Below are 26,501 nucleotides of genomic sequence, written 5' to 3'. Positions count from 1 at the left end.
AAACTTCTGATGGCTTTAAATTCCTCACACAAATTCATGCTGCCTGGTTGCTCGGAATGGTGTGCAGTGTGGCTCTATTCTGCCCCAAGCTTGAATATGGCACCCTAACAACTGACCTGCAAAACTGTCTTTAGAGGTTGAGTCTGCATGCATATTCCTTCCTCCAAAACTCAGAGAATACCCTCTACTGTTGATATTATTCTTTCCTTAAAGATTTGTTATTTCTAATAATTTAAAATATAAATTTAAATAGATTTGCTTGACAATTTGGGTCAAATTCTAAAAGGTTATTTTGAATTTCATTAGTCTCAGGCAAGTCATTTTCCAGAAAGTTATCTTTAATGTCTTTGCTAAATAAATAACATTTACACACACGACAAAACCATCACAGGCTCCTGTAGGAATCCAAAGTGTAAGAATCCAAGGTAAATGTACAGAGGTGCATCAACTATTTCAAAGTCTAAAATCAAGCATCTGTATATAAGCAATCACTTTGATTAAAATCTTCCAAGCTTAATTACTCCCTCTTAAGACATTTTAAATTCTATATTGGTCAAAACAGGTATAAATGTACTTGTGCAAATTAACTTTAAAAAACATAGTATGGCTTTAAAGTCACAGTTACTTCTGCAGCATCATACTATATGAGCACACTTGAGTCGTCATTCTGCATTAGCCATTATTCTTAGTTCAAGTGAACACACTGTCACATCTATAGACAATATATGTCTAATTACGCTGCACCCAAAAGGAAAAAAGGATTAAGATGCTATTGAAACAAATTAATTTCTAGGGACTTTGATAAAGATAATAAACATTAATGGAATTTGGGAAATAAGATTTGCAGGGCTTATCTCTCTCTCTCTCTCTGTGTTAGACATTTCTTAGAGAAACCTCATCTGACTTAGGAGTAACAGGAAATAGGCACAACTTATTCCATTCTTCCTATCGCACGTTAAAAAATAAAATTCATGCAATTTTCAAAAATTAATTTCTTATAAACCCGGTCAAAGATTTCTTTAAAAAAGCAAAGTGTAACCTCTGCTTTGAGAGATGACAATAAAATTAATAAGTTTAAATATTGCCATAATTAAGAAAAACAAAGTCATCATTTATACAAGCTTAAGAATTCAAGTTACTTGTGCAATGAAATTAAAATTTATCACATACCAATCATTCTGACCTACAAACTAACAAGTAGATTACCTTGCAAGTCATATCACCAATTGCTAATTTTATTTACATTAATGACAAGTAGTATAACATTTACCAATTACAAGTCTACAGGTCTACTTGTTGGTAGTAGTTGAGCTTTTCCAATAGGATTTTTTGGAGAACCTTTATACCAGACCCTCTCTTTTTCTGATGTTCTTCTAAGGACCCTGTTATTTATGCCACGAGAAAAGCCCACATCATTATTTACAACAGATTTTACTATATCATGATTTGTCAGATCATCCAAGGGAACCTTAATTTGGCCATTAGATATCACTTCCTGCTTACAAACTCTGGTGGACCCAAGAGAAGCATTTCCAGAGTTTGGGTGCCTCTTCATTTGTGAGAAAGATGTAGAAGTTACCTCCATGCTTGATTTTGAAATCGTATCAACATTCGACTGTTTGCATGATGTAGACTTCTGTTCTTTAGGACTTGATGTGGTACATGGAATAGAGGAATCTTCTGACGTACACTCTACACGAGAGGGAAGAGCACTATCACAGCTCACCGATTTAACCAGAGGAGAAGCAGCATCACCAAGACTTGCTAATTTATGTCCTGGAGGTTGTCCACCACACAACAACAAAGAATTAATTCTTCTGACAGACTGACGGACAGGCATACGCTGAAACTTAAGAGGTGACTTAACTTTTGTCCTATTTGGTTCATTTAAAGAAAGATTGTTAAACCACTGTATGTGGTCTGAAACCTTTCCATGCTCTGTCATTTGTAAATGTTCAGAAACCGTTTTATCACATGTTTCCACCAGTGACTGCTGTTTAACAATTCTCACAGGCCTAGGTTTTGACAGGTTTGCGCTATTACACGTAATCTGCTCTGAGGAAGAGGCGCTAGCCACGTCCTCTCTAGAAGCTGCACATTTCCGTAAGTTCTCTTCAACCATATTTTCATTATCCTTTAATTTAGTATTTAGTGTATCCCTTGGGGACTCTTGTTTCTTTATTTGTTCATCACTGGGCAATGCCTGCTTGCTTAAATAATCTTTTGGTATGTTCGAATGAATGTTGTCTTCTAGTTCTATCTTCATCCGAGTTGAGTAACATTTTATAGTGGCTTCTCTACCCAATTTTTGAGTTTGATGTAGTGAGAAGTCTCTTTCTGAAAAACTATTTTCATCTTTACTAGTGTTGTGTTCATTGGATTCTATCACAGTGAAATTATTAATTTCAAATAGATTTCTTTCTGGGCTACATTTGATAGAAGATGTTTCATTAAATTTTACTTTCCCTACATTAGTTAATAATGATGACTGCCTGTGATTTATCAATGCATGAAGATTACTTCCAGATTCAGAAAATGCTTTCTGAATTTTCACCACAGTCTCTGTGGTCAGGTTATTTTCATCCCCACTAAGAGAGCTGCCAGTTACATTGTTATTATGCCTACTGTGTACATTAGAAGGGGTAAGCTCATATGACCTAACAGGTGGCTTTTCAACCATCATATTGGGCTCCAAGGAAGAGTTTTCCACCTCAAGAACTGCATCTATTGGAGAAGCTTCATTTCCATCTATTTCTTGAAAACTTGAATTACTAGGTCCTGTCCAAGACATCCGGTAATTTCTTCCACCTAGTCGCTCTGGAGTTAATAAGTTTTCCTCAGACTTACTGATCTTTTTTGAACCTAAAATAAAGCAGTTCAGTGCTTTTAATAATTTATATCTGACCTAGTTTTGAAATGTTATTCAAATACATGACAAATTAAATACTAAGCATTTAATTCCGATAAACTAGATTTGTGTTAAAAGAGATAATTTTTATGTATAAATATGTCAAACATCTTTATATTTACATTTGTAAAGATCCTCCAATTATTCATAGAAAAATACATTACAATTCCAAAATTTTCACTATTCAAACACGAATTTTCAAGTTCTAGAACAGTAAATTACTTAATATATTTTATCATTAAAAACAACTGAAGGTTATATGTCAATTATATCTCACTAAAATGGGAAGAAAATTTTTTTAAAAAACAACTGAAGTAGGCTTTTGGGGTAAAACTCTAACAATATCATGTAAATGTACCTTTTTTTGTTAATCTTTCATCAATATATGGGCTAAAAAGCAGACCTGTTTTTACAGATTCAATCCTATTTTTTAAACTTTGTTGATTTGCAAGTCGTCGACCAACATTTTCAGATCTATCGACACCAGAACACACATTCTGTACAGAACAAATTGAAAAAGTTTTGGTTAAGAAATAAGCCTAGTTAATTCAAAATATTACTTTGTAGTTATCAAAATCCTCTACAGCTGATTTTAAAAGGTGTGTATATAATTGAGGAACAATTTTATAGCAAACACAATATACTTGCATGCATGCTGATGAAAATTATAAGCATTTGACTTGGCTATTAGTGGATATTTTATGATCTAAAATAAAAACAGCCTCACACATTAACTTAAAAAAATTTTTTTGTGTGTGATGACTGTGCCAGTGCCTGTTCACAAGAGTGAAAGAAAACAGAAAACAAAAAAACAGAACAAAATCTTACCTCATGGAATTTACATTCTTGATGGGCAGATTTAGACCAGAAGAAGACAGACAATAAACTATAAAGTATAACATACAATACATAAGGTGAAAAGTGCTAAGGACAAAAGCAAAGCAGGGTAAGGAGGATACGGAGTGGTGAAGGGTGGGGTATAATTTTAAACACAGTGAACAGAAGATGATTTGTGAGTAAAGAAAAATGAGAGCGACAATCATGAAGGTATGAGGGGGAAGAACATTCCAGGAGAGGAAAATGCCAGTGCAGTCTCTAAGGCTGAAGCAAGGTCTGGCACATTTGAGAAACTGCAGGAGGCAAAAGTAAATGAAGCTGAGAGAGCAAGGGAGGGTGGCAGGAGGAGAGCTCCAAGAGGGAGGCCAGGAACAGATCATGAGAGGCACTGCAGATCAGTGTAAGAACTTTGGCTTTTCTTTTTTTCCCCTCAGAGTGAAGCAAGGAGTCACTGAAGGGTTATGAGCAGAGGAGTGACATGAGTGACATAATTTAACTCTGGTTTTTAGAGGATAATTTTGGCTCTAGTACTGCAGCAAGGTAGAAGCAGGTAGACCTACTAGTAGGAACTTGTAGTAATCCAAGTTCCAGATGACATAACTTAGAGAAGGTTAGAAATGTAGTACTGGTGAGAAATGGTCAGCCTGGATAGACTGAAAGCAGAAGTTAAACAGGATTCCCTAATGGTTTCGACGGTACATATGAGAGAAAGTGAGGGGTCAAGAATGTCTGTATGCTGTTGGTGGGAATGTAAATTGATACAGCCACTATGTAGAACAGTATGGAGATGCCTTAAAAAACTAAAAATAGAACTACCATATGACCCAGCAATCCCACTACTGGGCATATACCCTGAGAAAACCATTATTCAAAAAGAGACATGGGACTTCCCTGGTGGCACAGTGGTTGAGACTCCGCCTGCCGATGCAGGGGACATGGGTTTGTGTCCCGGTCCGGGAAGATCCCACATGCCGCGAAGCGGCTAGGCCCGTGAGCCATGGCCGCTGAGCCTGTGTGTCCGGAGCATGTGCTCCACAACGGGAGAGGCCACAGCAGTGAGAGGCCCGCATATCGCAAAAAAAAAAAGAGACATGTACCACAATGTTCATTGGAGCACTATTTACAATAGCCAGGACATGGAAGCAACCTAAGTGTCCATGGACAGATGAATGGATAAAGAAGATGTGGAACGTGTATACAATGGAATATTACTCAGCCATAAAAAGAAACGAAATTGAGTTATTTGTAGTGAGGTGGATGGACCTAGAGTCTGTCATACAGAGTGAAGTAAGCATAGCACAGGGAGATCAGCTCGGTGCTTTGTGACCACCTAGAGGGGTGGGATAGGGAGGGTGGGAGGGAGACGCAAGAGGGAGGGGATATGGGGATATATGTATACATATAGCTGATTCACTTGGTTATATAGCAGCAACTAACACAACAATGTAAAGCAATTATACTGCAATAAAGATGTTAAAAAAAAAAAAAGAATGCCTGCATGGTTTTTGGCCTAAGTGATTAGAAGAATGAGTTGCCATAAGTGAGATGGTGAAGACTGCAGGTAGAAGTGTGGGTGGAGGAGACAGGGAGAAGTGGAGAAATAGCAACAGTGGAGAAATGCATCTTGGGAGCTCTACTTGGGGCAGGTTACACTTGAGATGTCAACACCTTCCTACTTGGGATCAACACCCAAGTAGGGAGGTCAAGTAGGTAGGTGTTAAACAGTCAAGTTGTTCAGGAGAGCATTTTGGGCTAGAGATATAAACTTGAAGTCATAAGTATATACATGATGTTTAGAGCTGATGATCACCCTGAGTGAGTGGAGTGAGAAAAGAGAAACCCAAGGGCAAAGCTTTGGGCACTCCAATGTAAAGGAATTAGAAAATTAACTGACAAAGAAGGAAGAAAATCATGAGACTATATGTCCCTGAAGCAAGAAAAGAAAGTATGCCAGAGAGGAGCAAGTCATCAGCCAGGTTACATGCTGCTGACATATCAAGGCTAACAAGGACTGGTATTTGTCCACCTGTCTGAGCAATGCTGAATTCATGAGTGATCTTATGAGAGCTGTTTCAGTGAGTGTTGGGGATGAAAGCTTCACTGGAATTGATTTCAGCAGAATAGAAAAGGAGGAACTGGAGATAACAACTCAAGTGTAAGGGCTGGTATAAAGAAGAGCAGAGAATGGGACAGTAGATGGAAGAGAGGCAGGGTTGAGAGAGTCTTTTAGCATCAAGTCTTCAGCTTTATCCTAATATAAACTTCAATGAAATGCTGAAAGACACTTACTCCATCTTTGCTACTTTTCCCTAGATTAAATTTCAAACGAAGCGATCTTCGAACCTTTTCTTTACGGCTGATTTTAGGAGAGAAGCAGTCTGCTTTTCCTGATTCCACCCTAGAAAGAGTCAAATTAAAAACATCAGTTTATAGCATAAGAACTGGAATTCCTACAAAATAAAGTTTGAAAGTCCAAAGCAAATCACATTGTTAGTAATTGAATAGAGTAATAATTTTTTAGGTTTAAGATACCATATATGAACACATTGTATTTGCATAAAAGATACAAATATTTTATAAAATAAACTTTCCTGTTTATCACAAGAGTTTAGTCACTTGTCAACCAGAATCATTAGGGTAGACTAGCTTTTTATATTAACAGGAAATTTAAAAATTACACACACCAACATAAAATAGGATTTTAAAAGCAAGCAAAATGGATTCAAATTAGGAATCTTTCTCTAGAGGATATGCACTTGATTAATAAGACTATAAAGGCAAAGGGGATTTTTAAAAATTATGATTCAATTATGATTCTCAGTAGAAAGACACAAAATATTTTATTAACTGTATATACCAAATTTTTATCCAACCTGGATAAATTACCTGCAAACTTTTTTGCTTGCAAGCCTTTTACTTCGCCTTAGCACACCTGTACTGATCAAATGGTTTCCACTGACAGCGACAGGAGAGAGTGAACTCTGAGATGACCCTTCTGGGCTTGTATCAAAGTGAACTATAAAAATAACCACACGTGATAGACCACACATACTCATTTTCTTTTCAAAGTATAAAATATTAATAGCAATTAGATTTAAAGTCTTAATTTCCACCCCTAAACAACCGCAAAATCACATAATTTCTGGTTAGAATCTTCAGGGGTCAAATAACCCAAGTCAACAACAACAACAACAAAAATCTATTTCTTACTTTTTAGTTACGAATTAAAGGTCAGATTAAACATTATTTTTATATTAGAGTTTTGCTTTAAACTCTTTTAATACTACAAGGGAGGGGTGGGCACTGTTGCAGATTGGAGAAAGAGCAAGCTTTCGAGACAGACTTGAGTTTGTCCACCAATTACTAAATGGCTTTAGGCTCTAAAATTGGACTTCTATGGTGAATATAAATATTACTGTAACGTATATAAGATGTCTGGCACAGTACCTGGTACATAAGATTAATTAATGCTGTTATCAAAAATAAACTACTGAAAAACAATTTAGTATCTGAGTGTCCAGTATGCACCTGCTAGCCAACTTGCTGTCTACTTGACTCGAGTGCAATTTGTCCAAAACTTTTGGCAAACAAACAAAAACTGATGATCTATAACAGACACCTAACCACTTGGCTACTGCCATGTTCCATGATAACAAGTGGAGGTTACAACAGCTCATTTTGATTAAGTTATTTAACACTATACCATGAAACCAACTATAATAAAAAATTAGAGAAAAGTATAATAGTTATGAGCAAAGGCTCCATATACATTTGATTTGTATTTGAATATTGCCCAGGATACACTCAACAAACATGAACCCTCTCAACTTATCATTGGTATCGATAAAGAATTCACACAGGTCCCCAAACAGAGATATCCATGTTTTTTCAATTACAAAAACAGAAAATAATACAACCATTACAGTGACTTTTTGGGTGCATCTGGCTAAAAAAAAAGCTTGGAGGCAATATGATATATCCAATGTGACATAGGTAGCTTTATTCTAGGGCTGCAGTCTAGTTATCTTGAAAATGTATCAGTGGTGACAAGGAGGCACAGTCAGAATAGATGGAATAACACATAGTTACAACACATATTAGAAAAAAATTAAAAATAAGCACACTATGGATTATAGATTAATATTGTTGCCTACATATATTAAAGAAAAGCATCATATCTGTTATAATCCAAACTTAGAAACCAACTCATTTTCAATTTTGCAGATGCAATTTATTGAATTGTGGCTGAGAAAGTAGGGTCAAAGAAAAATGGTGAGTTAAAATAATAGAATTACTGATGCTGAACTTGTTAATTTTTTTTATAAAAGAAGTTTCGCTGGTTAAGCAGGCTCATACTAATGTTACAGTAACATAACGTTTAATCTATTTTTTGGGAGCTTGGAGAGAAGGAATCTGCAGGTTCATTTCTTGGGGAAGATGATGTATTGCTAATAAACAAAGGCAGGTAGAACAATGATTCACATCTGTCATTTGGAAGTAGTCCTCCAAAGCAGAAAGCCTTTAAATATTAAAAACACACTAAGTTACTTTAAAGGAGTTTAAGTCTCCAGCCTGTGAATACAGATAGAACTACAGGCATAGCTTCAGAGTTCTTATCATTACACTTTAATGAACCACAGAGAACCTGAAGGACCATAGAGAACAAGTTACTATTCTGTTCACCTTTTTAATAAAACAAACAAGGAAAATGTAAACCTTTCAGATAACAAAGGCGAAAGAGAGGCTTTTGGGAAGAAAACCTCATAACCCAGGTAACAAATTAAAATTGAAACTCTTAACATTGTCTGAAACCAAAGAAAATCTAAAAGAATCAGAGGCTACTCACATTTTGTCTAAATGTGACACAAATATGAGATGGAAGATTCTGGGCTTAGAGTTTCAATTCATTTTGGGTTGACCATAGGTTAATACGAGCCAACTTGTATTCTACACATGCTAAAGGAGCCAACTCAATCCAAGATCACACTAACAAAAATTTGGTATTCAAATTAGCATGATTATATTTTTCTCTGGAGGCTCTGGTTGGCCACATTAGGAACTTGTATTTCATTTGGAATAAAATGGCTAGGCTGGTAAGGGATGTGGAAACCATGCCATAAGGATGGCTTTTTATAAAAGCCACTTGAGTATAAAACTTTAAAAATACTGCCCCCCAAATTAACCCACAATGGTACTTCAATGGTAACACCCCTACTCTGGATTCAGAGATGCTCAAACGCTGGTGACCTCAACTCAACAAAAGACAGCAATCCAGGCACAGCTACAGATCCAGAAGTAACTAAGGTAGAATTTAGGATGTTCAATCACGTAAAACCTGAGCACAAGTGCTATCCTATCCACAGTGACCCATAACTTTCAATAGGCATGGCAGTAAAACACACACACACACACACACTAATTATACTGAACCACTGTCTATTTTAAAAGTTAGGGGACTTTATAAAATTCAGAGATTTGATAAAACAGAGAATAAAACTCTGGCTCCTAAAGGGTCATATTAATATGAAATAGCACTTTGCCCAGGATAGGCACTCATGTTAATGTTTATAACCCAATTATATAAATTCCGTTTGTTACCTGATACTGGTGTAGAAGTGCTACTGAAGAGATTACCTGGCAACAACTCAAAGTTAAAATTGTGCTTGATGGACTTCCTTTTCTTACTTGAGAAACCATGGGAATCTACCGGCAGTTTACGCTTAGCATTTGGTGTAAGAATCATTGGTGAAATGGATAGCTGGGCTGAAAAAAAGAAAACTTGTTTTTACTCCCACAAAGTTGATAAAATACAAACACTTTATATAATTTCTTCTTATAAAGCTATTTCTTAGAACCAAAAATGGGGGGGATATGTTTACATTAACATTATCAAATATATACTATAAAACTAAACACTATGCAATTACTTAAAATAAAAACAGTGAAGTTGCAAAGAGGCCAGATTCTTAGTAACTTCAACACCAAATAGACTAAAAGATGCATATAATTCACATTAAAAAGTATTAAATAGGCAAGAAAAATTATAATCAAGGTGTTGAAACAAAAACTGATCTAAATATTTTTGATTTTCATCATAACTGAGTATTAACCAGTTAATGTCTTCAATCTAGAAAACAAAACAAATAATCAAATTTTCTGTTACTGGGTTGAATAATTTCAGCCACAAGCAAACCAAAAAAAAAAAAACTGGAACAAATACTAATAAACTTCTGGTTCTAAAATAAAAATGAGATTGAGTTATTTTCACATGTTCAGTATCATCCAGCTTACAAATGGAAGAACGTGATTCAGAAGATCAAAGATATAACAGTAGACTAAAATAAATTCATACCTACAATTTTAGGTTCATTATATCCAATGTAATTATATATTATGTATTACATATATATATCCAATGTCATAATATTATAGTACAATATCTCCACTGAAAATTACATTTGGAATTGATTAAACAAAATAAGTTAGGTAATCATGATCGTAATTAATTTTTGTGTAATATATATAAATGTCCACTTAAATAAATATATATATAATACCTACCAGTTCTTTCCTGTTGAGGTGTAATAGAGGGTGTCCTGTTAGATTTAAGTTTATTGAATGCGCCACTAACAAAATCTGAAATGCAAGGCATATTTATAACCATATAGTCAAATATAACAACATTTACCTAACTTTTATCAGTAATTCATATTGCTATTTGTCATCTTTCAGCATCTAAGTTTATATCAGCTTATATGTTTTAAAGTCACTTAAGGTCATTTAAAAGGAATTATTTCAAAATAGGGGAAAAAAACTAAAGGATATATTTGTATTCCATTCCCCTCTTATACTCCCATATCTCTCAAAAAAAAATAAATAAATAGCAAGACATTAAATACAGAATGAGGGACTTCCCTGGTGGTCCAGTGGTTAAGACTTTGCCTTCCAATGCAGGGGGTGTGGGTTCGATCCCAGGCCAGGGAGCTAAGATCCCACATGTCTCGCAGTCAAAAAACTAAAACATAACTTTAAAAATGGTCCACATCAAAAAAAACAAAAAACATACAAATAAATAAATATAGAATGAATTGTAAAACAAGTATCTATATATAATGTATAGAAAGAGTATGGAACAGGAAATCATTACCTTTTGAGGAAGGAAAGAAATGGCATTAAGAGAGGAAGCTTTGCAAGGGAAATAAAACCTGGACAGTGTTCTGAAGGATTTGTAGGTGTTGATTAGGGTGGAAGGTAGAATTCAGGCAAGGTGACTAGTATATGAAAAGGTATGTAAGAAAAAACAGAATTTATGTATACTAGAAACCAGGAGTTTGATACTGCTAGAGCAAAGAGTGAACAGTGGATATGGTAAGAGATAAGTCTTGTGTATTAGGCAGAACAGGGCTGTGTATCATTTTGAAGAACTTGAACTTCTCCAAAGGCAAAAAGGAACAAAGTCATCATTTCTGCACTTCAGGAAAATGACTAAATCTGCAGCAGTATGACAGATTTATTGGGGGGTAAGCCTCCTTGGATGGAGACAGGCAAACTAGCTAAAGGTTCTTCTAAGTATGCTATTCAGTCATTCAACAAATATCTATTTTGTACCTACTATGTGTCAGACACAAAGATACAACAGTGGACAAAATATGAAACAGTGACCTTTACAAAACTTATTCTATAGGAGGAAACAAACATTAAATATACTAAGGAAATAAATGCCTATTGACAAATGGTTAAATAGTGTGAAGTACAAATATAACAACAGATTTAGATTGTGGAGTTAGAGGAGGTATCCTTGAGGAACTGGTATTTAAGCTGAGACCTGAAGGAAGAGTGGGAATTAGCCAGGCAAGAGAAGAAGGTCTGAACTGAGGTAGCAGCTTTGGAAATGGAGGCAGTATTAAAGGTATTTAAGAGATCAAAGTGATAAGACTTGGTAGACAGTGGGATGTGTGAATGAGGAAAGAGCAGATAAGGACATCTAGAATTCTGACTTTGATGACTGAGTAGACAATGGTGCCATCCAAAGAAACTCAACAGGCCAGGAAAGGATGGAATGACATACTCAAAATATTTAAAGATAAAAACTGTCAGGTATATCATTCAGATATGAAGGAGAAATAAAGGGTTTCCCAGATGAACAGAAGCTGAGAGACTTCATCAGTGCTAGACCTGCCTTACAAGAAATGCTGGAAGGAACTCTTCTACCAGAAACAAAAAGGCAAAAGTAAACAAAATTTTGAGTAAGATGATAAACAGAATCAGAAAATTGCAACTCTATATCAAAATAAGTTGTCAAACAATTCTATAATAAAGGTTAAAGGGAAAAAAGCAGTAAAACTATAGCTACTTCAATTTGGTAGAGAACACAAAACATAAAGAGACAATTTGAGACAACAGAAACATAAAAGGTAAAAGGAAAAGGATGAAACTCATATAGGCAAATGAAGGTAGTAAGATGCTATTGGCAGAAAAAGGACTTTTATCTGTAAGACAATTTACACAAACCTCATAGTAATCAGAAAATATAAATCTAGAGGGACTTCCCTGGTAGTGCAGTGGTTAAGAATCCACCTGCCAATGAAGGGGACATGGGTTCAAGCCCTGGTCTGGGAAGATCCCACATGCTGCGGAGTAACTAAGCCTGTGCGCCACAACACCGCAGGCTGCGCTCTAGAGCCCACATGCCACACTACTGAAGCCCGCATGCCTAGAGCCTGTGCTCCGCAACAAGAGAAGCCACCGCAATGAGAAGCCCGCGCACCACAACGAAGAGTAGCCCCTGCTTGCTGCAACTACAGAAAGCCCTCGTGCAACAATGAAGACCCAATGCAGCCAAAAATAAACAAACAAAATAAATAAATTTATTAAAAAAAAAGAAATATATATATATATATAAATCTAGAGCAGAGACACAGAACATAAAAGAGAAAACTGAGAAAAACATCATAGAAAACCACCGAACCAAAATGGTATACAGAAACACAAAGAAAAAGAAACAATGGAGAAACAGAACAACCAGAAAACAAAAGATAAAATGGCAGTACTAAGTCTTCATCTATCAATAATCATCTTAAATGTAAATGGATTGAATTCACCAATCAAAAGACAGAGTGGCTGGATGGATTAAAAAACAAGACCCAACTATATGCTGCCTCCAGGAGACTTACTTCAGCTCTGAAGACAAACATAGGCTCAAAGTGAAGGGATGGAAGATGATCCTCTAAGCAAATGGCAGCCAAAAGAAAGTGGGTATAGCCATACTCATATTAGACAAAAATGACTTCAAGCTAAACAAGTTAACAGGAGACAAAGGTGGACAGTATATAATGATAAAGGGGACAATTCACCAAGAAGAAACAACAGTTAATATATATGCACCTAACATATGAGTGCCCAAATATATAAAGCAAGTATTAACAGACCTAAAGGGAGAAACTGACAACACAATAACAGTAGGGACTTTAACATCAATGGATAGTTCATCCAGAAAGAAAGTCAACAAGGAAGTAGCAGTTTTAAATGAAACATCAGACCAGATGAACTCAATAGATTTATACAGAACATCCCATCCAAATACAGCAGCACACATTCTTCTCAAGAGCACATGGAACATTCTCGTGGATCGACCATAACTTGCGACACAATTCTCAATAAGTTTAAGAAGACTGATACCATATCAAGCATCTTTTCTGATCATAATGGTATGAAACTAGAAATCAACTACAAGAAGAAAGCTTGAAAAATCAGAAATATGTGAAGACTAAAAAACATGCTACTGAACTACTGGGTCAATCAAGAAATCAAAGGCAAAAAACAAAACAGGTGAATCCTACCAAACATTCAAAACAGATTTAATACCTATCCTTCTCTAATGCTTCGAAAAGACCGAAGAGGAGGGAGCACGTGCTAACTCATTTTATGAGGCCAAATTTCTCTGACACCAAAACCAGGCAAGACAATGCAAAAAAAGAAAATTATAGGCCAGTATCTCTGATGAACATAGATGCAAAAATCCTCAACAAAATATTGGCAAACTGAATACAACACTACATTAAAAGGATCAAACACCCGCAAATCAATCAACATGATATACTGCATTAATAAAATGAAAGATAAAAATCATATGATCATCTCAATAGATGTAAAAAGCATTTGACAAGATTCAACATCCATCTGTGACAAAAACTTTCAATAAAATGGGTGTAAAAGGGAAGTACCTCAACATAATAAAGGCCATATATGATAAACCCACAATCAACCTTATACTCAATAGCAAAAAGGTGAAAGCTTTCCCTCTAATATCAGGAAGAAGATAAGGATGCCCACTCTCACCCCTCTTATTCAATATAGTATGGAAAGTCCTAACCAGAGCAAATAGGAAAGGAAAAAATAAATTAAAAAAAGATATCCAAATTGAAAGGAAGAAGTACAACTGTCACTATTTGCAGAGGACATATTTTATATACATATATATGTAAAACCCTGAAGACTCCACTAAAAACCTATTTGAAATAATAAGAAAACAATCCCATTTTACAATCACAACAAAAGGAATAAAGTACCTAGGAGCAAATTTAACCAAGGAAGTAAAAGACCTGTACATTGAAAACGCTAAGACACTGTTGAAAGAAACTGAAGAAGACACAAAGAAATGGAAAAATACTCTGTGTTCATACATTAGAAGAATTAACAGTATTAAAATGTCCATAGTACCTAAAGCAACCTAAAAACTCAATGCAATCCCTGTCAAAATCCCAATGACATTTTTCACATCAACAGAATTAAAAATCCTAAACTTTATATGGAAACACAAAAAGTCCTGAAAAACCAAAGCAATCCTGAGAAAAAAGAACAAAGCTGACGGTATCACACTCTCAGATTTCAAATTATATTACAAAGCTATATAGTATTCAAAACAGCCTGGTATTGGCAGAAAAACAGACACATATCAATGGAACAAAATTCAAAGCCCAGAAATAAATCCATACATATATGGACAATTAATTTATGACAAAGCTGGACAACAGGCACATGAAAAGATGTCCAACATTACTAATTATTAGGGAAATGCAAATCCAAACCACAATGAGATACCATCTTACACCTGTTAGAATGGCTATTATCAAAAAGGCAAGAAATAACAAGTGTTGGAGAGGGTGTGGAGAAAAGGGAACCCCCGTACACTGTTGGTGGGAATGTAAATTGGTGCAGCCACTGTGGAAAACATTATGGAGATTCCTCAAAAAATTAAGACTAGAACCACCTTATGATCCAACCATTCCATATGAGGGTATTTATCCAAACAATATGAAAACACTAATTCGAGAAGACACATGCACCCCTATGTTCATCACAGAATTATTTTCAATAGCCATGATAAGGATACAACCTAAGTGTCCATCAATGGATGAATAGATAAAGAAGATGTGGTATATATATATATATATATACACACACACACAATGAATACTACTCAGCCATAAAAAAGGACAAAATCTTGTCATTTGTGACAATATGGGTGGACCTTGAGGGTATTATGCTAAGTGAAATAAGTCAGACAAAGACAGACAAACACCGTATGCTTCCACTCATATGTGGAATAAAAATCCCAAACAAACTAAAACAACCAAAATAAATGAACAAACCAAATAAACCAAAACAAACACATAGATACAGAGAACTGAGTTATGGTTACCAGAGGGAAAGAGAGGTGTGAGAAGGGCAAAATGGGTAAAGGGGGTCAACTGTATGGTGATGGATGGAAATGAAACTTTTGGTGGTGAGCACACCCATAGTGTATACATAAGTCGAAATTTCATGTCCACATGAAACTTACAATAATGTTATAGACCAATGTCAGATCAATAAAAATACATAAACAGTAAATTTTTAAAAGGGAGGGGGGAAGCTTGCTGGATAAGACATTTAGGTTGGGTTTTTTTTGTGTGTGTGTGGTATGCGGGCCTCTCACTGTTGTGGCCTCTCCCGTTGCGGAGCACAGGCTCCGGACGCACAGGCCCATCGGCCATGGCTCACAGGCCCAGCCGCTCCGTGGCACGTGGGATCCCCTCGGACCAGGGCACGAACCCGTGTCCCCTGCACCGGCAGGCGGACTCTCAACCACTGAGCCACCAGGGAAGCCCTAGGCTGGGTTTTGACAAGTGGATATTATTTGAACAGTAGAGGTAGATGGAAGTAAAAAATTATATCAGTAAAAAGTATAAGCAAAACAACAAAGTGTCTAAAAAACAATGAATAAAGAAAGTAGTTTGACTAAAGTATAGACTGCATAAAGGAGAGATAGGATACAGTAGAAAGGCAAGGTAAAGCAATCCTATGAAAGATCTTTAATGTCAGGCTACAAATATCAGTATTAATGAAAGTTTCTGAAGGGTATGCATGTGAGATACATGATTAGAGTTATATATTAAGAATATCAACCTTGATAGCAATAAGCAGGGCAGATTCAAGGAGGAGGCACAAAGACCGAGAAGGAAATTCTTACAGTAAACATGCAGTAAACACTGCAGATAGAATCTTACAGAACCTGAAAACTGTGTGAATATACACAGTAAAGTAAGAGTTAGGCACCTATGGCTTAAACCTGTGACTAGAGAATGGTGGTACCATTAATAGAAAAAAGAATTCGAGAAGAACCAGTTTAAAGAAGGTGAAGATGATCATTTCAAAATGCTGAGCTCAAGCACCAAGGAAAAGCAGAAGTGTGATGTCTGCCTAGTAGAGACTTTTACTAAAGTGGTTTGACATTTGTGAGATAACAGTGGTAGAGATTTAAGTGTTCATCTATTTAGATGCAATAAGTGAAACTTACAGGAGTGAATGAAATCACAAAGGGAAAAGGGTAATAAAGATGATCTGCATCCAAGAATATCTGAATTTGGGGTAGGAAGTTTTATGGGTTGAATTGTGTGCTCCAAAAAGACATGTTTAAGTCCTAACTCCCAGTACTTGTGAATGTGACCTCATTTGTAATTAGGGTCTATGCAGATGAACTCAAGTTAAGATGAGGTCATTAGTACACCCACTGGTGCCATGACAGTTCAGAGGCAGATCATAAGAGGCCAAAAAGTGGGTGGTACTCCAACTCCTGGAAATCCCCACCCCTCCTCCAAGATAGTTAGAATATTCCTCCCACTTGTTACCCTATGAAATTACCCAGCCCATAAAAACTAACGACCCTCACACCTCAGGGCCGCGCTTGCCCTTCGAGTCAGTCTACCTATTGCCTGAGATGGCCCACACTCTGTCTGTGGAGTGTGTATCTCTAAAATAAACCTGCTTTCACTAAAAAAAAAAAAAAAGATGAGGTCATTAGGGTAGGCCCTAATTCAATGTGATTGGTGTCACTACAGGAAAAGTTGGACAGAGAGACACCTAGGGAGTTCTCCATATGACAACACAGGCAGAGATTGGAGTGATGCAGCTGCAAATCAAAGAATGGCAAGAATCGATAGCCACCACCAGAAGCCCAAAGAGGCATGAAAATATTCTCCCTTAAAGGTTTCAGAGGGAGCATGGCCCAGGCAACACCTTGATTTCAGACTTCTAGCTTCCAGAACTGTGAGACAATACATTTTGGTTGTTTTAAGCCACCCAGTTTGTGGTAATTTGTGGTACTTTGTTACAGTACTGTACTGTACAGTACAGTACTTTGTTACAGAACAAAGAAGGCATAAGGGAAATCTACAAAGGAGGCAAAAAAAACAGAAGGAGGCAAAACCATACAAGCCAAAAGATTCAAAAAGGCATCGGACAGTTAATAGAAATTGGTTCTGATACTCAAAAGATAAGAAATTTCCTAAGGCAACTGGAGGAATAGCCTGTCTTCCAGATCAAGAAGATTAAGAAGTCTCATGATTGATTCCACCATGAGGAAACTTTGGTTCTTTTTGATTCTTCCTTGGTAATGTTTCCTTCATTATTTAGTTCATACTGCTAATTCATATTATTGTTTCAAGTCATGATCTCACACATGGACTACTGCCACACATTTCTGACTATTCTCCCTACCTCCAAGTCTCAATTCTCCAAACCAGATGATTTTCTAAAATAGTGTAATCATGTTATACCTCTCTCCAAACCTTCAATGGTTCTCCAATACCCAGTTTAATGTTCTAATTCTTTAGTGAGTTCAAGCTTATCATAATACCATCCTAATCCCTAGGATGAGCCACTCAAGTCATGCAGACATAGATTACTTCTAGCTTACAGACACAGACATAGATTACTTATAGCTTACACAAATCTTTCTTCATAGCGTCCTCGAATAGGATACAAATATTCTGACCCTCCACTCAGTTCTCCTAGATTCTACCCATTCTGCAAAAAGTTTCAGTTTAACTTTCTTTTTATAGTGTCCCCGGTTATTATAACCAGGGAACTTTTCTCCCTGGAATGCAGTTTATGTTTGTGCTAAATATCTAGCACATAATATTAGATTATATTGTCATTTTTATTTTTCACATGCATTATGTCATGCCTCTCCAACTATGCTCTAAGCACCAAAAAGGCATACACCATAGCTTATGCTTTTTTATGTTCAAACACATTTCAGGCAAAAGCAAATTGCTGTACGTCCACAAACAGGACTGCCATGACCGCTTACCTCCTACACTTTGTCTTCGCTTTCTCTTATAGTCACCAGGTGTTTCATAATCACCTTCTTCAAAGCCTTCTAGTGATGGAGTAGCACAGAGATCATCAATACCCAACATAGCTGGTATCTTTTCTAGGATAAAATCTGGAACATGCCCTAAATGAAAATGTTCACAATTAAGATTTTTCCTCTACTCCCACTCAAAACATTTCAATAGTATATAGCCACTTTCTAACACTTGTCTTCATAGTTCACTTAGAAAAAGCTGGGATCTCCCTCATTTAAACAAATCCCATTATTTAATAATGCAACTACATCTTACCAATATCTGATGCATAATCAATAAGAGTTTGTACTACTGCAGCCTGTAATCGTAGCTTTTTTTCTGTGTTAGCAGACATCTTCTCATGCCCTTCACTTGTCTGAAGAAGATTTGGTGCAAATATCACAGCAAGATTGCTGCTATCCATCTTATTCTCACTGCACCTTAAAGGAAAAAAGGTTTTATGAGATGGAGCTAAAGATAAAAATACAGAGTTAAAATAACATATTGGGCATATTTTGAAGACCTCTTATTTTATCAGTTAAACACAAATCAAGATACAGTTACCCTTCATCTACCCATCTACATGACTGGCTTGAAATAAGACAGAACCAGAAATACACAGCCTCTCTGTGCTTAAATATATGTCATAAAAACATTGCTACCCATAGAGTTCACTTTGTTTTTCCACACAAATTGAACACATTTCTTTAATTTTTCAAACCCACACACAGAAAATTCAAAGTACTGAAGGCAGCAAGTATGTTTAAAACAAGCAGGCTCAATGACAGCAGGGAGAAGGGACAAATTTGAAAAGCAAATCACAAATATTTTAGAAACACAATAATCTGAAGCCATTCAATGGACTAAGAAGCCTATAAACACCAATAAGCCATTAAGGCATTCACCATGACAACCCTAAGACAGCAAGGAAATATTATATTTGGTATATTGTTTTTTAAAATTATACAGGGTATACATCTTATAGTAAGGAAAAATATAATATTTTTAAGAAGAATTTCCATGCCAAATGAAATTTAATTTCTTATCATAAGGGTAAATCTAGCTAGTTGAGAAATTAAACTACCATCTCCCCAAACTTTTAATTACTACTCACCTAAGAGAAACCTTCCTGAGAAAGTTAAAGAAGTATCTTAATATATCAATTGTGTGGTCAGCCATAAGACAGGAAAGCAACAATGTAGCTTTATTCTTCTCCTCCCTTCTTAATTGTTGAGCTTTGAAAAGTGCTTCATGCAAATCAGCTGGGAGAATGGGCTCTGGCAATTCCCTAAAAAACTGCTTAAGAAGCCCTGCAATATCACAAGGAGGTGCAGAAGACAGGCATCTTTCACCATGATCCAGTTTATTCTGAAATAAATACAACAATCTTGAGCGTTCGGGGGTTTAAGGGTTTAATGCAAATAAAGTATCCTTTCTTATACTCTAAAGAGCTTTCTTTAATAAATTTCTCTTAACTCTTGTTTTAGTATTTATCACTTCTCTTTAGAAGGCTAAAAACAAAATTAAAAAAAATTTTCATTTCATATAGTACATTATAGGAACAAGGACCATGAATTTGAAAGTACTCTGTAAACTTTTAAAGCATTATATAAATAGCTTGATTGTGACAATCATTTCACAACATATACATATATCAAAACAGCAGGTTGTACACCTTAAATGTATTTGTCAATTATACCTCAATTTTTTAAAAAAAGCATTAAATAAATGATATACATTTTGGAAAAAAGAAAAAGGGTTCTTCTGCCATGAAAAAAAGCTATCTGCAAACTCAATTTCTGTCCATAATTCATGTAATAGTTCTAAATATTTCAATCCTAAAAACCAAATTAAAAAGTGGTACAAATGAAAACTTATAGTTCAAGAATATGCTTACCTTTAGTGCTTTTAGACGAATAACAGATCCTGATTTCCTAAAAAGCCCTTCTGTATGAATATGTTCTTCTAAAGATGTGCAAGCATCAACAAGAAAACTGAAAGAGAGAACTCTTTTTAGGTGGTAAGACACACATCTCACTAAATCCTATTCTCCTGCGAGAGGCTACACCCCTTTCAGCTCTGATCCTACAAATCCCTTTAATCTCTGTGATAGAAGGTTACTTTGTTTTCCTTTTTGCTTCCTAAATTCTTCTCTAAAGCCCATCTTTTCACCCATGACAACCTCAGTGAGCCTGCTCAATCCTTGATCCTTGCCAATCTTAATCCATTTCTCTGCTTCTGCTCAGAGCACAAGATTTGTCTTTTTTTTACTGCCTTCACTTCTTCATATCCCAGTCCTTGCTCAACCCTCTGCAATCAGACTCATCCCCATTACTCCATCAAGATCACGAATGGCCTCTGCCTTGCCAAATCCATGGTTAATTCACTGTCTTTATCTTGCTTGTCCTACGAGCAGCTGATACACTCAACCACTCCGTGATGATCTTGAAAATACTCTTCTTCACTACACTTCTGGAATTTCTGCTGTCTCCCGGACTGCTCTTTCTCAAACTTCTTTTCTGGCTCCTCTTTTTCTGCCAGACTTCTCCATCCTAGGATCACCCAGGGCTCTAAGGCCTCCTCCATTTCTTTACCTATTCTCTCTCCACAGGTGATCTTGCACAGCACACATAGCTTAAAAAACCTACCATCAACTACATTTGCCCAAAAATAAGGCAAGGCTTTTTTTTCTCTCACCAACATTACCTGTCAGAAAGTCAGATATCTCCATCCCAGTCCTTACAATCCTTCTCACATTTAGAGGTGTGTGCTCAATTTCTTTGTACTGAATAATTTTTAACAATCAATATTGGCTTAGATACTTAGGTAACAGCTGGTGACAAAAAATTTGAATGGATGTCAGCTGCAAGCAAATGAAAGCATTGTACTGGTGCATAGTGGCTGAATGTTGCAGGGTAACTGACAGAAAAGCTTTCTTTTTAAAAAAGTAGACAAAGAAACTACAACAAAGATTTAGTCATTATTACTAGAGATATGACTGCAATTCTAAACGTTGAAAATCATCATTAAAAAAAACCTTTCATAGGTCATTTAAAAAGCAAAATAGTAAGTGGTTACCTCATGAAGATTGTGAATCTGTATCTATCGGGTGAGTGAGGGAAAATTGTTCTAAGGCAGCAAGGTGTTCAACAAATACTTTTGGACAATGCACCAATTAAAAACCTAAGTTATTAGACTAGAGTAGCCAGAATGAACCTTACTTTGGATAGAGGGGAAATGAATTAGTAAGAGCTAAGGTAGTATCTTTCTACTACGCATTTTTAAACTATTTTCTTAAGCCGTAAACTTCCCTAGCAACTTCTGATGCAGTTAGTCCAAAACGTTATTTACAAATAGTGACACAGAAAAGCTCAAGTGTTAAATAATTTATATTCACAAATACTCCAATAGTTAAATATTCTTTTGTCCAACATTTCTAAGACAAAAAAAATTAAAATTATAAATGAATTGGTAGTTTAGTATATTACTGAGTATCATCAAAACAGCAATGAAAAAATCGGTACAGATGGAAAATTCTGCCTTAATAGAACAAAAATAATTTGCTTTCTAACATTTATTCATCACTAAACCTTAAAATTCAATCCTGAAAATGGGTACAAATTAAAAAGTTAAAATATGCAAAAGTTTAAAAAACAACTTTTAACATTAGTTAATGCTGAGAAATAAAATCATTTGCTAGTTCCAACTAATTGTGTGCGTCATTCAACTATTTATTTTTAAACATTCCAATACCAGTTTGAAATATTTACTCTTCATTTCAAAGTTTGCTCACCTTGGAATATGTCCATATTCTGGAACAACAGACTGGGGCAATGCATTAAAAGGTACTCCAAATAGTTTACCCTAAAATGACAAAGTCAGTTACTCTAACACAAATATTAGGCTCAATATAAGCTTTCTTAAACATTAGGCAAATTAAAAACCTCACAAAATAAAACAAGATAGCAGAAATAAACTATTGGTCAAGACACAGAAAACAATTACATCAAGTATATTTGTTAAAAAATTACTACTTTACACTAGATATTATGCTAGGTGCTGGGAGTACAAAAATGGTCAAGATAGAGTCATTGCCCTTAAGCAACGCAGCAAATTCCCTCAGTTTCCAATCCCACAACAGAAAATCAATCCATTTAGTGTTCAGTAAGGAAATTCTTAAACAGAATTTGGCCCAATATGCTAACATTTCTGGAAAATACTACTTACTAACTATATAAACACTGACCTTAAACTTTCTGTTGGTCACCTTATAAATACTAACTTGAACCAAAGGGCAAATTGGCCTATAACAGTAATTCCTGTCACTCCGTGAGTACTTCCTAAAATTATATCAGGGTGGTTCCTTTTAGGCCTGATTATCTTTTCCACACTCTATGGGAGAGTACTAATCAAACTGTTCTGAGGTATCCAAGGACGGGATTCTGCAAACAATTTAAATTTCACGTCATACTTTCAAAACCAATTTTAAAAAGTCAGAGTCGAATGTATTACTCGCATTCAAATTTTAATACATTTGAAGATCCCAAGAGCACATCTGTATGTTGGTTAACTTGAGTGTTTGTGCACACCTCTGAATAAAGAATCTGCCACTATCTTTCGGCATATATTCAAACTTCTTAAAAACGAGTCACTGATTAAGAAGGTTGTAGCTTTGCCTTGGACTTAAAAGTAAATTCAAGGGATTTCCCTGGTGGCTCAGTGGTTAAGAATCCGCTTGTCAATGCAGGGGACACGGGTTCGAGCCCTGGTCCGGGAAGATTCCACATGCCCGCGAGTGGAGCAACTAAGCCTGCGCGCCACAGCTACTGAGCCTGTGCTCTAGAGCCCGCGAGCCACAACTACTGAGCCCGTGTGCCACAACTACTGAAGCCCGAGCGCCTAGAGCCCGTGCTCTGCAGCAAGAGAAGCCACCGCAATGAGAAGCCTGCGCACCGCAGCGAAGAGTAGCCCCTTCTTGCCGCAACTAGAGAAAGCCCGAGCCCAGCAACAAAGACCCAACGCAGCCAAAAATAAATTAATTAATTAAAAAAAATTCAAGCCTGTATATGTCTGCTTATATGAAATTAGATTAAGTGTGCATACCTAATCACTCATATGTTAATTTAGTTTAGATACATCTGCTCTCCATGAAGGCTCTTGAAGCACTTGTGTTGTTAAGAGCACCTTATTTAACCTGTTATTTATAATAAGAAATCATTCAGGGAATTCCCTGGCGGTCCAGGGAATTGGTTAGGACTCCACGCTTTCACTGCTGTGAGCCTGGGTTCCATCTCTGGTCAGGGAACTAAGATCCCGCAAACCACGGTGTGGCCAAAATCACTCAGCATTCTTAATGATTTGACAAAATCTTACTAGTCCTTTTTCAAGTAGCCGGCTCAATTTAATTGACGAATATAGAAAAGACTGTGTAGCATAGTGCTTAAGTTAGCAGGCTCCTAGAGGCAGGACTGCCAAGTTTTAAATCCTGGCTCTTCCACTTATTAGCTGAGTGACCTGGATTAAATGATCATTCTCTGTGCCTCAGTATCCTTATATAGGTCCTAAGTCATAGAGTTGCAGAATTAAATGAATTAAAAGATGTAAAACATCAATCAGTGTCTGACAAAGCAAACATTCAAAGAATATTTGTTGCTGTTACAATTATCATTTCAAGGTGAGCTATTAAAAAAAAAAAAGTTAGGGGGACTTCCCTGGTGGTCCAGTAGTTAAGACTCCGTGCTTTCACTGCAGGGGGCACGGGTTCGATCCCAGCTTGGGGAACTAAGCTCCCGCATGCCGCATGGTGCAGCCAAAAAAAAAATTAAATTAAAAAAAAAAAGTTAGTATGGGCAACCCCTTATTTGGGTAAATCAGAATTTTCTTGATACTGTGCAACCAAACAAAATGCAAAAATAAATCAGATGCTGAGGCTGATTGTAAGTTGACAAATGTCTTACATAACCAGAATTCAGGGTTGGTTTTTTTTTTTTTTTCACGTCTCATTACGCTCAATAACTGGCTTCACAAGTAAGTGCTATAATTTAATCTCATAAAATAAAACTAATAACATGCTTTTAAAATTTTATTTATTAGAACATCACTTACAATATCATCTTTAAAAAGATGTCTAGCACATTTCTTAAAGAGCTCAAAACTATCATTAGATAACAAACACCAAAGAGCCAAAGAAATCTAGTATTCAAATAATTACCTAACATGTTAGATCTCGTTCGTGTTAACAAAATGATTTTCTGTATTTCTCTATTAGAATATTTTTATTAGGGTTTCTAGCATGACTACCAATTAGGATGAAGACCTCTGATTATCATAACAACTAGCTGAATAAGTGGCATGTGACAGGCATTGTGTGCTAGTCTCATCTACAGATCTTATTATTTTCTTAAATCCCCTAAACAACTCAACGAGAGATACCATTCCCATTTTATACAGTAGCAAACTAAAGCTTAGGACAAGCAGCCCAAGATCACACCCCAGGTAGGGGTAGAGCAGGAATCAAACTCAGGTCTATCTGATTCTAAAGGCCAAGTGTCAGTTTTTCTTGAGGGGTAAGAAAAAAATCTGCATACAAATTCTTTCATATACTTACAAAACCTACTATATTTGAGATCTTGGAAAGCCAGTTTTACAATCAGAAGAAACCACTTAGTTTTAAAATATAAACAAATATGTTGCCAATAAGTTGCAAACAACAAAAATAATTTCTCCAGAATTTATAAGCTGTTAAGAGGAATATAAATTATTTGTCAGTTTTCTTCTCCAAGTACTTATTTTCTTTCAGAAACTATAAACTATTAAGAGTTATGAAAATTAATTTTTAGTTTTCATCTGTATTTAGAAAGCACCATATAATTAGGCAAGTAAATCTAAAACAAAATGCTTTATATTCAACTTATTTTTCACAATGAAATTCTTGATGATTCTGTAGAGATATTAAAATCTCATTCGAAATCCCCTAACCTCAACCACCCCAAAATCAACAGCTTCTGAATCATTCCACTGTGGTTTCTCAATTTACTCATTAAAAAAAAAAAACCTTTATGTCTCAAAAATATGATATAGCCAAGCTGCAAGCATGTTCTTTTCAAATCGGTGAATATAAAGTTATTATCTAAAGCCTCTTTCTAATACTGTCACACCTCATCTACTGATTCATTTAAAAAAGGTACTGGTACCACTTGTCCCTCTCCAAATATTACTCAAACAGTGGTGGTGGGGTAGTGTTTGTCTCCCTTCCCACGTGCAACTTGTTCAAAATATTTACAATAACTTAGCAGTATCTGGAGACATTTTTATTTGTCACAATTGGGACACGCCACGGGCATCTAGTGCATAGAAGCCAGAGATGCTGCTAAACATCCTATAATGCACAGAACAGCTAACCCCAATGCCCCCCAAAGAATTATCTAGTTCAAAATGTCAGTGTTGCTGAAGTTGACACACTTAAACATATTCTCTTTTAGATCCATACAGAATGAACATTTTAGCATGACCTGGTAATAAGTGATGGTAGGGAATACGCCCCCCTCCCCCTTTTTTAACCTAAACCTCTTTCCCCAGAACTTACCACGATTTCCGTGGCTGCTGTCTCCGGTCTCCTGCGATCGCACTGCCCACGGCCACCCTTGACCTTAATGCCATAAACAGCCCGAAGGTGCTGTACAACGGCCAACCGCACCAGCCTCTGATCCCACATCCCGGACACGTCGCCCACTCTCCGAGGTGGGATCTGAGTCCTGACCCTCTTTCGCCACCAAGCCTTCCAATTTCCGAACACTCTCAGTTTTGCGCTCAGCTCCGCTGCATTCCGGCCACGTCTGGCACTCTTCCGGCCCCGGACCCCAGCCACTTCCACGGCTTTTTCCTTGCTCCACCGACCGTCTTCTCTTAGCCCTTTGACCTAGCCACACCTCACGTTTCCTTCACTTACACCGGCATTCTTTCTAGTCACTTAATCCTTTCAGCTACTTACACAGACCTGCCTTCTTTCTTCCAGATCCTTTCGGTTCCTTGTACCACGCCCGTTACCAGCTTCTCACAACCCTTCTCCTCGCCCCTCCTGCCCCCCC

General features: G+C 36.4%; 1 protein-coding gene across 3 annotated transcripts; it reads right to left on the bottom strand.

The window, feature by feature from the left end:
* Positions 1–468: 468 nt before the first annotated feature.
* On the bottom strand, positions 469–26,330 carry ARHGAP11A (Rho GTPase activating protein 11A). 3 transcript variants are annotated; one of them, XM_007122072.4, is made up of 12 exons: positions 26,000–26,226; positions 22,208–22,278; positions 20,312–20,408; positions 19,529–19,782; positions 18,691–18,848; positions 18,378–18,524; positions 10,307–10,381; positions 9,344–9,508; positions 6,632–6,761; positions 6,035–6,143; positions 3,267–3,405; positions 469–2,862 (listed from the first exon to the last, which is right to left on the bottom strand). In XM_007122072.4, the coding sequence occupies exons 1-12, from the start codon at positions 26,126–26,128 to the stop codon at positions 1,274–1,276; spliced, it is 3,063 nt and encodes a 1,020-aa protein (XP_007122134.2). In that variant the 5' UTR covers positions 26,129–26,226; the 3' UTR covers positions 469–1,273. The 3 variants fall into 3 exon arrangements, with proteins under 3 accessions (XP_007122134.2, XP_007122133.2, XP_007122135.2); XM_007122071.4 differs by having other exon boundaries at positions 472–2,862; positions 18,691–18,854; positions 26,000–26,330; XM_007122073.4 differs by having other exon boundaries at positions 472–2,862; positions 9,380–9,508; positions 18,691–18,854.
* Positions 26,331–26,501: the final 171 nt, after the last annotated feature.

Source organism: Physeter macrocephalus, chromosome 11 (assembly GCF_002837175.3).
Source record: "Physeter macrocephalus isolate SW-GA chromosome 11, ASM283717v5, whole genome shotgun sequence".
Lineage (NCBI taxonomy): Eukaryota > Metazoa > Chordata > Mammalia > Artiodactyla > Physeteridae > Physeter > Physeter macrocephalus.
Note: the sequence above shows the minus strand (reverse complement) of the source record. Positions and strands in the feature narration are given on the sequence as shown.

Coding starts and splice junctions, on each gene's coding strand:
- ARHGAP11A (XM_007122071.4), bottom strand. CDS start 26,128: ATGTGGGATCAGAGGCTGGTGCGGTTGGCCGTTGTACAGCACCTTCGG. Junction 10,382..18,377: donor GCGAAGACAAAGTGTAGGAG/GTAAGCGGTCAT, acceptor CTTGCATTTCAG/ATTTTGTTAGTGGCGCATTC. Junction 2,863..3,266: donor TGAAAGATTAACAAAAAAAG/GTACATTTACAT, acceptor GCTTTATTTTAG/GTTCAAAAAAGATCAGTAAG.